The following is a 14,401-nucleotide window of genomic DNA, read 5'->3' as shown; positions in this document are numbered from 1 at the left end:
TAAACAAGCGACTAAGGAGAATGAGAGAGAGAGAGAAAGCGAAAGAGAGAGAGAGAGAAAGAGAGAGAGAAATCTTACCTTGTCTGTGGCTTTAGTGAAATGGAATCCAACAGGCAGCAACACAGTCCCTCAGAACAGAGATAAGAAACACAAGCTTCTCACTTCACACTTTTCCCCCCTCACGTCCTGTCTATGATTCAGAGCCGCACTTTGCTTTATTAGTCTCTATGGCAACGAAAGCTGGCTACTAGTAGCCAAGCCAAGTCCTAGGTTTAATGTTTTTGCATCCAGCCCCATGGAACTGTGTCACTTATATCAATAGTACCCAGCCTCTATTCTGATACAATGTATCATTCAAATGAAGGAGAAACAAGGGTCCAGCCTGACTGGGTGGTCAAAGCTCCCATTGATAGCGTTGTGCCCTGTCATTGTGTGTGTGTGTGTGTGTGTGTGTGTGTGTGTGTGTGTGTGTGTGTGTGTGTGTGTGTGTGTGTGTGTGTGTGTGTGTGTGTGTGTGTGTGTGTGTGTGTGTGTGTGTGTGCACGTGTTTGCATTGAGGTTCCTGTACCAGGAATCGGAGGGCAGTAGCTAATCTCTATGATGTCAGCTCTGATTAGAGTCCCTGTTCAGTTGAATGCAGTCTGTTGAGGGTGGCAGAGGAGTGGTTTGAATGGTATTTGTGTTGCGAAGTGAGGGGGTCACAGTGCTGTGTGCGTTAGTGATGTGTCAGCGATTCAGTGGGAGAGAAAGTCAGACCATCAACAGCAGGATTACAGCATGTCAACACGACTGCGTGCAAATATCTTGTGAGCTTGGTGATAAACAGTGGTGATTAGTGTGTTGTTTTCACTGCCATTTTGTAGCCAACATGTCGTTTGTTACAGACCAACAGGGAAAGTGCAGCTAAATGAAGGCCTAATGAATACAGCTTTGTTTAGACTACTGGTTTATAATCAAACAACTAAATAAAAAATGTCAATCAATATGCCATTAGCGAAGCTTTAATTATAGCCTACTCCCCTGTGCAATTTTTTGTACAGCAAATAGCCGACTTTAATAGACGCAGCAGCAAAGTTTACTGGACTTGTGTGTGTTCAAGACAACTGGCTCGCGTGAGCATCATGTACCACGTGACGCACAGTGTTTGGGTTTGCTAGAGGAAGTATAGTAGACTGAGAGGACACGCTAGAGTGGAACAGTTTATCTTAGTTTATCAGCCGTCGTAGGATAACAGTGATCATAAGGATGATAACGGTGAACACATATTGTTCTAATATGTTGGCGTGACGTGTAGACGGGATTTTCTTTGGTTGAAATAGACATACCGTTCACGTTGATGGCTAGTTGGCTGTTCTTATTTAGCCTTTGCTAGCTTTACATCAGCTAGCATTCAAACTAGCCTGTCTCTTTAACTTTAATCTCATTACGTTCACCTCTTTTACAACCGCACTTTGACCTACGGTAGTAAGGTGTTCTGACTATCGGGACGTGTAATAAAATGCCTTTTCTCAGGTCGTTTCTGCTTAGGACTCCAGGGCTGTCAGAAATCTGTTAGCAAGTAAGCTAAGCGCATTGCTGGTTGACAGTGAAGTAATGTGCTATAGAAAGATGATGAGCATCTGCATCCAGACACTCGAGAAGATGACAAGGAGGTATGTCAACATGATACCTCATATTCCTTCTATTCGGAACGTCTCATCTGCGAGCAAATCGTGTGTTTTGTCCTTGTGCTTGTGACAGTTACAACTAATATCTGATTTCACATTACGATGGTTATTTGCCAAGATTACTTGTCGGTTATTTGTCATAAAAAATAAATACATTGATTACATGTCGAATGGAAAGGGAATTCTAACGACATCTTTCCTTTTTTTTCTAGGAAATAGGCGATGCACCTTGTGCAGAGGTCAAACGCACAATGGTAGTGTCTGAGCTTCATTGGGACAACCAAATCCCCTTTCCAAAGCTTGGCCCAACTCATTCCAGGATCGTTGTCGGTCTGGTCGCCTTGGTCTGTTTTATAAACAGCTATGACGGTGAATTTGTCTTTGACGATTCGGAAGCTATTGTGAATAACAAGGTAATCAGACATATTGTGATAACATCTCACAGCCTTCCGTTACAGCTGATCACTAAATGTTTGTGGCGGTAGGATATTGATTGCCTTAATCTATTTGTACTTTTTTTTTAGGATTTACACCCTTCAACCCCTTTGAATAATATCTGGGAGAATGACTTCTGGGGAAGTAACCTGAGCAGCAACTCTAGCCACAAATCCTACCGTCCCCTCACCGTCCTCACGTTTAGGTATGCCAGTCAGAACCGCACTGTGGCAGTGATCACCACTGTCAAAACAAAGCATGTTGCGTGTGCGGTGTGCTGCCGATGCAGAACACTCACTGCTCTGGTGACATTTGCATTTGATGTCATGTTTCACAACAGGCCCTAGATGCGAACGCCCGACGTCTCTAAATGACCTTGCATACATTAGGGGATTATGGGTGAAATTGCAATTTTATTCTCAGTGGGAAATCATTGGAGTTGCCCCCAGTACTTGCGGAGTGGACACCTCCATAATTGACTTGGGGAATGGGATGCATATTGCCTCGGCTGACGAGTTCGTTTTCAAATCATCTTTATGACTCCTAACCTCAGTGTTTAACCGGGACAAAGTGTTTTTATGTCAATTATCTGAACTGCTCACACTAAGAAACTTTACTTTCAAAGTCCACCCTCAAACTGGCCAAATTGTTCTTCTATATTTGTCTAACATAAGACACCTGAGTGTAAGATTGTAGTTCAGTAGAGATGGCTTAGCAGAAGCTATCTCTTTGCAATTGTTATGCAGCACTCGCACATTGCTATATTATTTCAGCAAAGGTCTACCAAAATTTCCAATGTGCTTATAGGATGCAGGTTCCGGATCATATGTGTGGCCATTTTAATGTCATTAATATTTAGTTTGTTAAACAGGAGCTTTCACGGCTACATTTGATGATTATGTTATTTAGTGCATGGCAACCCACATGTGGTGATACAGCCATACGGTAACCGCGCGGTACGGTGTGTCTTGTGATTGCGGCAGGCTCAACTACCTCTTGGCCGGTGGCTCGCACCCCATTGGCTTCCATGTGCTCAACATCGTCCTTCACAGCATCATATCCACGTTAATGATCGACGTGTTTGCAATATTAATTGGCGGCCTGGCCTACGACGGTAAACTCCAGAAGCTCAACCAGGCGCCCAAGGCTTCCTTCTTGGCAGCTTTGATCTTTGCTGCCCACCCAGTTCACACGGAAAGTGTAAGTATTGTTATGTTTTATTTTACTTCATGTCCTTTATTTACCTACTTTTGTGGTTGGGAGGTGGAAGCTTGGACCCAGCGGGCCGTCCAAACCATGATAAACAATATGCCCCCTTCCTATGGAACAACAATGCTTGTCGCTGTTCGGTTGCGGCACCATGCATGAAACATACATTAAAGGCTCGGGAAGGAGAAAGCTAGGCTCAGTGGGTGTGCCTGACAACAAGGTGTGTGTGAGTTAGTGTGTGTGTGTGTGTGTGTTAGTGTGTGTGCTGCATGGTGAAGGCTGCCTAATGGCTTTTCGCAGGTTTTCTTTTTGTTGGTCAGTCCTGACACGGAGTCTCCTTCGTTCCTTCTCTTTCCTCCCTCCAATCAATCTATTAATCAAGCATCGGGATGGCTGCTTGGGGTCCGGGGGGTGGGCGGTCTCAGAGAGACAGGCAGACAGACAGGCAGGCGAGGCAGACCACTGACTTGGGGCGCACAACGTGTATCAAAGGAGGCGGCCATGGGGCCCCCGCCACACAGAGCCACTGAGTGGTAATGAGAGACTCCGGCACTCGCCTCTAGTTTGCCACCACTGTAGCGACGCTGCCCACAATTTCACACATGAAAGGAGGATGGATTTATGTCTAACTGGCCAAATACTGATAGTGATGTTTTTGATGAACCCCACAAACACACACACACACACACACACACAGTCATGTATGCAAGCACACACAGGCATGATGATGGGGAAGAGAATCTTTTAGCTTGTTGGTGTATATAAAATCTGATGAAATCAAAAAGTGGTTAAAAGTAAGCTAGCCAGCTAACGAGAGGAACCTGCTTGGTGGCACAGGGCACTGATGGCAGCCATTTCTGGGACATTCTGCTCCTTTTTCCAGCTGGACTCTGGAATATGCCCTTAGGACCTATAGGCTTATGGCCTCCATTGTGTGAGGGGTTTAAGTGTGTTTGTGTGTGTGTGTTTGTGTTTGTGTGTGTGTGTGTGTGTGTGAGTGAGGGGTTTAAGTGTGTGTGTTTGTGTGTGTGTGATAGACCAGGCACTTAAGAGGCACTTTAGAAACAAGTGGTTTCAGTTGTTTGTTTGTTTGTTTGTTTGTTTTGAGTGATAAGCCATCCTCTTGTTCTCTTTTTTTCACCGTTCTCTCTCTTTCTTTGTCTGTCTCTCCCCCTCCCTCTGCCTCTCCCTCTTCTCTGTCTGTCTCTCTCTCTATCTGTATTGCACTTTCTTTGTCCCCTCACTCCTTCCCTCTGTATCTCTCTCTCTCCCTCCCTTTCCTTCTCTCTTTTTCTTTCTCTCCATCTCTCCCTCTCTGTGTCTGTCTATATCTCGCAGGTTGCTGGCATTGTTGGCCGGGCAGACCTGCTGTGTGCTTTGTTCTTCCAGCTCTCTTTCCTGGCATACTGCAGAGGCTTCCGAGGAGGTCAGACTCCATCGCACACACACCTCAGCACACCACCCATATCAGAGCGCAGGCTTTTTGGGCACAACCTCACTTTGATGGCCGCCTTTGCCTGCCGTTATTAGTTACATAAGAAGAAGAAAAAAGAATCAATAAACCCATAGAATTCGCTAGGTTATTTTTTCTTCTGATCTTACCAGCCAAGGGAATGCCCTTCATCTTATAGTAATGTAGAAGGCGATGATGAATTAATGCAGTTAGGCTGGTGTGTTTTAATGCTGTCCTTCAGTGGAATGAAATATATTTTTTTCTCTTCCTCTCTCTCTTTCTCTCTCTCTCTCTGAAGGTAATGACAAAAATGCGTCTGTGCCATGGATCGTCTTCAGTCTGCTGCTGTGCGCCGCAGCCATGCTCTGTAAAGAACAAGGAATCACTGTGCTGGTAGGATGCTCCTGAAAACAATTCAGTTGCCTTTCATTGATTTACATTTACTATAATGTATTTATTATCACCATTCGCATTGACCATTATCTTGAGTCCCTTGATAAAACCCAAAGATTGAGCTACGTAGGGTTAGGGGTTTAAATCCCATTTACGTCTTCAGGCGTCCTGAGCAGAACCCTGCTCAAAGGGGGGGATCCATCTCTGCCAAAGATCTCTGCGGATATGAAAGGAAATAAAGAGTAAGGGAGGGTGGGGGACGGCAAAGAAATGTGCCCATTTTAATAACATTGAATCTATAACACTAAATTTGAAGCCATCAGATTTTGTATTCATATATGTAGGAAGCATTGGATCCTCGCTGTATTTAATGTATGTAATATTTACCTCCAGTGACACCTTATTCTGTGACCCTGGCTCGCTCAAGGCTTCTGTTGATATAATATGGGAATAGACCAGGCTCAACTGTGCTGTGATCATGAATTTACACTGATATCAGTATTCTAAAAAATCCAAGACGTTCCTTCTTATTTTGCTTTGAATGGCTTACACTGACACAAACAGTGCTGTTTCATTCAGGATGATCTATTTGACCCTGTGACAATTATTAAATGTCCATTTGTCTTCTGGCACGTGAATCCCTGAAGAACTCCTTCTCATATTATTTCCCTTTTTTTGTCCTTGTTTACTGGCAGGGCGTAAACGCTGCCTTTGATGTTCTCATGATCTGCAATGTAAATATCTATGAGCTGACCCACAGGCTCTTGCTCAAGGGGAAACCAGTGGATGTAAGTGTGCATGTTTTCTCTCCTGTTTCTCTTCTCTCTCTCTCTCTCTCTCTTTATTCCTTTCTTTTTTTCTTTCACTCTCTCTTTATGCCCTTCCCTCCCCCCCTCCCACACACTTTCTCTCACACTTTCTCCCTGACAAACTGTCTTTCACATGTACACACCCACACTCTAGCACACACTCACACACACTCACTCGCACATTCTCTTTCTCTCTATGCCTAAGACTGGAAGAGCTCTGTCCTTTCTTTCCAATCGTGTGTGCAGTTGATTGTAATATCTATTCCATTCCCTCACTGCTAACGTTGTGGTGTTAAACACAAACCTCTGCTCCCCACTAACAGGTGAGTGAGTTCGTGAGGACCGGTCTGCTGGTGAGACTGATGCTGCTCCTGTCCGGCGGCTCACTGCTTTTATACGCCCGATGGAGGATCATGGGCACTGGTCCCCCCGCCTTCACCGAAGTAGATAACCCAGCATCCTTTGCTGAAAATCTTTTCCTCAGAGTAAGCAGTGTATATGTTTACATACAAATGTACACACATTACATTTTGGGTTGGCAATACAAGCTGAATTAATTATACATATATACTTGCTTCACTACTATGCTTGAAGTGACAGTGGGGTCTTTGACCAATATAAATTGCTAGATTGTGTTAGTCAAATTTAGTATCTTTGCTTTATGTATTATTCTGTGCCAATTGATTAACATTTAACCTATTGAACTTGTGCCACATGTTTACAGCCACTTTGACATTAGATACAGATAACATTCAGACAGGCGTTATCAGGTTCTCTGAGCTTGTTATCTTATCAGCCTGTACCATGGCTTTTTCTCCTTCTACCTCTTCTTTTTTTCCCATCCGTCTGCACCCCTCCCTTGTTCCGTTTGATTGGCAGATTGTGAACTATAATTACTACTACTCCTTGAATGCGTGGCTGCTCCTGTGTCCCTGGTGGCTGTGTTTTGATTGGTCGATGGGATGTGTGCCGCTCATTAAGTCGGCTGGTGATTGGAGGATCATCGCGGTGCTGCTGCTGTGGAGCTGCTTGGTCGGTTTGATGAGTCAAGCTCTGTGCTCACAGGACGCTGTTAAGAGGAGGTGAGAGAGCTGTTTTTCACACACACACACACACACACACACACACACACACACACAGAACCTCACACACAACACACACTCTATCCACCCCTCACACACAACACACAGGTCCTCACACGCAACACACACACACACACACACTCTCTGGTCCTCACACAACACACACACTCTCTCTAGTCCTCTCACAACACACATTCTCTCTGCCCCTCACAATGAAGAAGAGGAAAGAAAAGGAATCTGGGATAGGTTGTATTGTGTCAATCATTGGCTAGTGAGTGGGGAGTATATGATCGGCTGTTTGAGTCGGCATACTGTATGTTTCTCCCTCCATTCCCCTGACTTCAGATGCTAGAAGGGATGTAATTGGGTCGGTGCGAGGTTTGGCCAAGTCTGTATGACTGCGGAGCGGCTCTATGGGTTAGGTGGGATGGAGGGAGCCTAAGATGTAGGCAGGAATTAGCAGTGTGCTGTTGCCGTACTGTCTCGCTCAGTGGAGCCTTGCTGTTATACAATTGCTCACCATTAAAATGGTTTCTGCTTGATGTCAGCTCTAACGGAAACAATCATGGTGTAGCGAAATCTCTATATCTGTCCTATATCCAAACACAAAACCTCTATATCTGTCCTGTATCCGAACACAAAACCTTTTTATCTATCCTATATCCTAACACAAAAAAAAGGTAGACTGACAGGCAAACTAAGAACAGAGAGTTAATTACAATTACAAAGATTGATGATACAAAACGTACTAGAGCGCTATCATACACCAAAATATTATAGAGAAATTATGTATATAAAAACATGACTAATCCAGTTCTAGGTCATAGCCCCCACCCCCCCCCCCAAATAAGCCTTTTGTTATTTCTGTGTGTGACTCTGCCTCCTGTGTCTGTGTGCTGGTGTGACTGCGGACAGGATCCTGACCTTTGGCCTGGTGCTCCTGGTTATCCCCTTCCTGCCGGCCAGCAACCTGTTCTTCCGCGTGGGCTTCGTTATCGCAGAGAGGGTCCTCTACCTGTCCACGGCCGGCTACTGCCTGCTCCTGGCCTACGCCCTGGGGACACGCCTGCTGCCTCTGGAGGAAACACCGGGTACTGCAGCCCTGTGGGGGGTCTTTCTCTCACTTCATTCATGGTCTTCTTTTTTGGGGGGGGGTTCTTAGAGCTATATATTTTTGTAAGCTCGACCCAGATACATTTTTTAATATTTTTTGTTACAATTTATTTTATTACAATTGTGTGAAATTTAACAATCAAACTCATTTGATCAATGTCTGTGTGTCTGTTTTTGTCCTACCCTCATATTGTGTGTGTGTGTGTGTGTGTGTGTGTGTGTGCGCGCACAGAAACTCTTTGGGGGGGCCATGTTGGCTCTGCTGTGTGTGTACGTGGTGCGCTGTGCCCAGCGGAGCAGGCAGTGGGGCTCGGAGCAGAGCCTCTTCACCAGTGCCCTGCCCGTCTGCCCCCTCAACGCCAAGGTGAGCCCAATCCAACCCCCCACCCATGCCCTGTAGGCTGTTGTAGGTTGCTTCTTGTCTAAAGCCTAGCTTACTAAACCTAAACCCCTTATTGTTATAAGCTCGGCTTGTGTACTAGGTTATACTTAAAGAATATACTAACTTATTGTATACTAAACTCGGAATTGTACACTCTAGGTGTTAAAGTAAATATTCTGTAGGAGTGAAGGCAAGGATAGGGTATTCCTTCCTGTCGAATTTTTTTCATCTTGACTCCTGTTTGGATTTATAGTGGATACAATTATGTGCCAAAAATGCTGTCATTTTTTTGACAAGTTTTTGGACTTGTCGAATTAGTGATTTTTCTATGAGACGGAACAGCTTGTTTTGGATTTGGTTCAAAAGTGTCTTTCTTCAGTCAGCGTGATGCCTGTTGTGTCAGATCCAGGAGAATGTGTCAGGATGCAAGTTTGCACTTGTGTGATGGTGACATTGGCGTCATCTGTCATGAGCACTCACTCTCCTCACTCGAGGTGACGCTCACATCCGGCTCAACCCCTCTCCTCCGTTCAGCATGGGCGAGCGTTGGCGTGATCTCATTATGACGTTCTGGGTTTTTCACGTACGGTTTAACAGGTCCATTATAATGTGGGCAAGAATCTGGCAGACGGAGGAAACCAGAATGCTGCAATCAAGTATTACCGTGAAGCTGTGAGGTACACACACACACTCTCTCTCTCTCACACACACACGCACACACAAACCATACATGAGTGACAGTTAATGTGACCACATACATAGTTTAGCTGTGGTGTGGATGGAGAAATCTGGTTTCTTACTGAAGAGGTCTGAGTGTGTTCTAGACGACAAAGGCGATGACTGACTGTGGGCATTTGGAAAGAAGCGAAGCTACTTATTTATCAATTTCACATCAAGTGCTGTATATTCACGTTCAGCCTCTTTACGCATCATTCGCAGGCTGCACCCTAAGTACGTCCACGCCATGAACAACCTGGGCAACATCCTGAAGGAGCGGCATGAGCTGATGGAGGCGGAGGAGCTACTCTCCACTGCTGTTCACATCCAGTAAGAACTCCACCCTCCTGATGCTGCTGCTGCTGATGTAGTTCCATTAGCTCCATCACATGTAGTGATAACACCAGTATCAAGGCTGTTGGCTGAGTCGCCTTCAGTCACAGTTAATGATTAAAAAAATGGGTGGTAGAGTCATTGGCTTTGTAAAGCATCTGCTCTATAAACTTACACATCTTCTAGATTTGGTGCTTAACACTTAAATACATCCCTTTACGGAGCTGATATATCATAGAAGAAGATTTTGAATATGCAAGTCGTTGTTCGACATAATATTCCCACCGTGGTGTCAGATGAGTGTCTGTTCTTCCCTGACTTCACTTCTCTCTCCTCTGTCCCCCCAGGCCTGATTTCGCTGCGGCCTGGATGAATCTGGGCATCGTGCAGAACAGCCTGAAGAAGTTTGACGCTGCAGAGCAGAGCTACCGGAACGCCATCAAACACAGGAGAAGATACCCCGACTGCTACTACAACCTGGGACGGCTGGTGAGGCTCGGCTCTCTCACGCTTTTTCAATACAGACACGGAGGAGAAGCGAAAGCGTTTGCCTGAGGGGGTGAAAGAGTTTAAAACAGAAATAGACATTTACTATGTGCCTTCACCTCTTCTCTTGTCTTCTGGAGGACTTAGTCTTTGATACTATCAGTATCAATATCATAATATCAGATAGTATCAGACACAAGTATATTACTGCAGTAGAATCACCCCTCCCTCAGTCAGTTTGAATAAGATTATATGCAGAGTCACTGAAATCCTGATGGTAGTGGAGTGCTGAGTCAGCATATGTCTGTGTCTCTGTGTCTCTCCCCCCCCCACCCTGCAGTACGCAGACCTGAACAGGCACGTGGACGCGCTGAACGCCTGGAGGAACGCCACCATGCTGAAGCCTGAGCACAGCCTGGCCTGGAACAACATGGTCATCCTGCTGGACAACACAGGTACCTGCACACACCTACACACACACACACACACACACACAGAGGTACCTGCAGCAGGAGATGCTTAAACCACACACACACACACACACACAGGTACCTGCAGCAGGAGATGCTTAAAACACACAAACACACATACACATGTACCTGCAGCAGGAGATGCTTAGACCTACGCACGCACACACACACACACACACACACACACACACACACAAACACACACAAACACAGGTACCTGCAGCAGGTGATACGCGCACACACACACACATACAGCGACAGCAGCATGCTGACTAAGCACTGAGCGGTCATCACCTGGAGTGGCGATCTTTGCAGAGGAGCTGGGAGTGGGTGGGGGGTGTGTGTATGTCAGCAGGCCCGCTGAGACCATTATCCCCCCACTGAGCTTTGACTGAGATCTTACAGCTGCCGTTTGGTTTTTTTAAAAGGCGCTTTGCCTCAGCGTTGGGTTTTTAACTTGGGTTGGTGGTGATTTGTTTCAGCAGAAAAAGTGTTAAGATATTCTTGTCTTGATTTCTCTTTAATGGCCATTGGTCGGAGTCATCTACATACTGCTGTCAGAGTTAATCAAGGCCAAGTTCATGCCTGTGGAAATTCCGTCCGGGGTGAGAAAAGAAAATGGAATTCTGATACCTGGATATTGAAACTTCATTATCAGGTGAAAAGGTCATTGGAAGCTGTGGGGGGCGGTCGCAATCAGACTTGTAATTGAATGTTAAAGTCCACTTCCGTTTCCTTGTGAATGGTGAATATGTATGCCTGATTCGCCTCCCTTGCCGATGTATAGATTTCTAGATCAATCCACAAGCGTGCTGCAGTCAGAGAGTGTGAGTGTGACTCGTTAGGTGTGGCCCCCGCCACCTCTGTGGCCCCATGGGAGCGGCAGAGGGTCCCCCGACTCTCTCCTCTGGTCCCAGCCTTTCCCCTTTAATTTGCTCGCCAACCCGCCGTGGTCACGCTCCAGAGTGGCATCAGAGGTGTGAGCTTCCTCAGATGCCCAACACAGCATCAAGGGCACCTCTTCACACTTGCAGGGCCCTGTCTTATCATTAACCCTAGCAAAAACCCTCCTCTTCGGCCCCAATTAACCTTTCCCCTTCCCCCACCCGTCCTCCCAATCCTGTCCAATCAGTGGTCTTGGAGGAGCTCTGGCATCACCCACTCTGTGCTGCAGCGGCTCGTAACCCGGGGTGACCGCATTAGGGACAATTGGACAGAAATGGAGACGCAGCGTTTTGGGTGGACGGCCCATTTCGCTGCGCCTCTGCATGTTTCACTCCTCAGACTTCTTGTTTATTTTTTGTTTTGTGTGCGTTTGTTTCGCCTCTCCTGTTTATAGTGATTCTGCTGTTTGTATCAACCCCTGGTTGCTCCAGTGATGGTGGCTGCTGGAGGATTAGGTTTTCCTGTTTTTTTTTTTTTTTTTTGGAGGGGAAATGTGGGTTGTAAGCATCGAATATGATTAGACCGGAAGAGCAGGAATCAGCAATGCTTGAAATTTATGTATTAAAAGCTTTGTGTGTGTTGTTTTAAAAGGCACTCTTCCCCGCCGTGTGGAGAATGCCGCGATTCCCAAACAGAAGTGCCTTTTTCTCTTCTTTCGTATTTTTTTCTTTTTTTTTTCTTTTCTCCCTCTGTCAGATGCCTTCCTTTGCCAGCCTGCCCCCTTCTCCCTGGAGTGCCTTGGCATAGTCCAATATCCCCCCGAATAAAGACCCTAGCACCAGGACGCTTTAGCTTCCATCCCATCCTCATTCTTCCCTGAGAGACTCTTCCGGAATAAATGGGCTAAAAATTGAAAATGAATTTCCCCTCTTTTTTTGGCTTTTAAGTCGTCTTCCTGTGTTGCGCTTCCCTCCTCCTCTTCCTCCTCCTCCTCTCTTTCTCCCCTCGGAGAGGATGTAGCTGAGCAAGCAGTGATGAGGTGTTGGAATCGCCATGCGTGAGTCATGTTCCCCCCTGTCTCCCACTCCGCCTGGACTCTCTCTCTCTCCCTCTCTCTTTCTCTCTCTTTACCTCCCACCCTCAGTCTTTCTATCTGTCTGTCTGTCTCCCTCTCTTTTTCCCTTTCTCTCTCTCTCTCTCTCCTTTCCCTTTTCCATCTCTCCTTTTCTCTATCTCTCCCTCTCTCTCTCTCCCTCCCTTCTCTCTCCCTCCTCTCTCTCTCTCTCCCTCCCCACCCTGCATCAGACGGCCAGCAGCGGTCTCAGATGCGGCGTGTCCAGCCTGCTGGTCAGACGGGGCTTTTGACACGCGGATCAATGAATCAGCGGCCCTTTGTGCTGCCCCCTAATTAGGGAACCAGACCAGGCCTCCATGTGTGAAAAGGGGAAAAACTCCCTCATAGACACCGCTGCCAAATGAGGGCGCCCAGGGCAGCCCGGAGTGCCCCTCCAGTACCTACCCTTCCCTGCAGGGCGGAGGGGCTGTTTGTTAGGATGAGGGAAGTCAGTGTTGACATCCTACAAGGTTTGCTTAATGGGATATGGTTGATGTTATGTTAGTAAGGCCTGAGTTCTTTTTTACGAGCTATTTCTGTTTGGGAAAGGCTTCAGGTGTCTGATGGGTTTTTATTATTGCGTGGATTCACTTGGTTGTGGTTTGTCATTCTGGGAATGACCCCCCTCCATTGCAATGTTCTTCTTCATTTTTTCCCCCCCTCTTTCACTGTCTCTTATCTAGGTAATCTGGACCAAGCTGAGGTGATTGGCAAAGAGGCCTTGAAGATTTTACCCCACGACCCCACAATCATGTTCTCGTTAGCCAATGTTCTGGGAAAGCTGCAAAAATACAAGGTGAGCAACATAACAAATGACTCGGTTATATGTACATTTATGCAGAGAAATGCCACAGCGTCCATGGTAGTCTTTTCAAGTGTATACTGCAGTGAAGAACAGACCACAGCTTTTACTTCTTTCATTTTTAATTGATAATTCATTTTAATTGAAACATCTCCAGTGAGACTTAGATCAGTATAAATGACATGATGGATCTTTATTTCAGGAATCAGAAGGTTTCTTCTTACTTGCTCTGAAGATCAACCCCGATGCTGCCAGTTGCCATGGCAATCTTGGTAAGATGTGTTTTCAAGTTAGACAGTTGTTCTTTTATTCTCTTGACACTGCTCAGAAATCTGGGTTCAACGTAAACTGTCTGCAAAGAAACTGTAAATTCTCTTTTTAATACGGAGACCATGAATACAAAGGGAAGTCTGTCTGGTCTGTGAGTTAGGACAGCGGCCTGTGTTGTGATGTTTTGTAGCCGTTCTCTACCATCGCTGGGGAAAACTGGACCTGGCCAAGAAACACTATGAACAGGCCCTAAAACTCGACCCCAGCACACCGGGGACCAGGGAGAACTACAACATGCTGCGCCGTAAACTGGAACAGAGGCCGAGGACTAACAGCTAAGCGGAGAACAAGTGTGTGTGTGTGTGTGTGTGTGTGTGTGTGTGTGTGTGTGTGTGTGTGTGTGTGTGTGTGTGTGTGTGTGTGTGTGTGTGGGTAGTGATATTTTTTGCATGATGCAGTAGCCCACATGGTGAAATTAATAAATTAATAAAAGAAGATTCCCGGTTTTGATATCTGACTGACGACTCCAGTCTTTTTTTAGACCTCTTTGATTGCTACTCACGTTTTTTTTTTTTTTTTGGTTTCCTGGCTTTGCACAGGAGGGCGGAGGCGTCAGGAGAAGATTTGTTCTGTCTTTGATTTGGGGTGTTATGAAAGTAAGATGTTGGGCACATGGCATGTCTCCTACACCAGGCCAGCCACGGAGACATGTGGAATACATCCAGCGGTGGATCTCTTGCCTTTCATCTAGGCGACCCCGGTGTTGTGGCAGCTGTAGCTC

At 46.0% G+C, this 14,401-nt stretch overlaps 2 protein-coding genes across 5 annotated transcripts in view; one reads left to right on the top strand and one right to left on the bottom strand.

Annotated features, from left to right (window-relative positions):
• si:ch211-168k14.2 (phospholipase D1) overlaps positions 1 to 336 on the bottom strand; it is a 29,172-nt gene extending 28,836 nt beyond the window's left edge. For all 4 annotated transcript variants that reach the window (XR_004165908.2, XR_004165909.2, XM_012833954.3 and 1 more), the window contains exon 1: positions 79 to 336. The gene's annotated coding sequence lies outside the window, so the exon portion shown is untranslated. The remainder of the gene's footprint in view (positions 1 to 78) is intronic.
• A 786-nt stretch (positions 337 to 1,122) lies between these two features.
• tmtc4 (transmembrane O-mannosyltransferase targeting cadherins 4) lies at positions 1,123 to 14,137 on the top strand. Its single transcript, XM_012833988.3, is given in 19 exon segments — positions 1,123 to 1,652; positions 1,880 to 2,080; positions 2,192 to 2,307; positions 3,086 to 3,302; positions 4,650 to 4,737; positions 5,063 to 5,157; positions 5,853 to 5,945; positions 6,290 to 6,451; positions 6,846 to 7,048; positions 7,964 to 8,105; positions 8,107 to 8,139; positions 8,394 to 8,525; positions 9,141 to 9,220; positions 9,483 to 9,590; positions 9,941 to 10,082; positions 10,420 to 10,534; positions 13,232 to 13,344; positions 13,553 to 13,622; positions 13,811 to 14,137. Coding segments are annotated over 18 exon segments (2,220 nt in total). The 5' UTR covers positions 1,123 to 1,652; positions 1,880 to 1,918; the 3' UTR covers positions 13,960 to 14,137.
• The last annotated feature ends 264 nt before the right edge of the window (positions 14,138 to 14,401 follow it).

This window comes from Clupea harengus, chromosome 2 (genome assembly GCF_900700415.2).
Source record: "Clupea harengus chromosome 2, Ch_v2.0.2, whole genome shotgun sequence".
Lineage (NCBI taxonomy): Eukaryota > Metazoa > Chordata > Actinopteri > Clupeiformes > Clupeidae > Clupea > Clupea harengus.
This window is presented reverse-complemented; position numbering and strand designations above follow the sequence as displayed.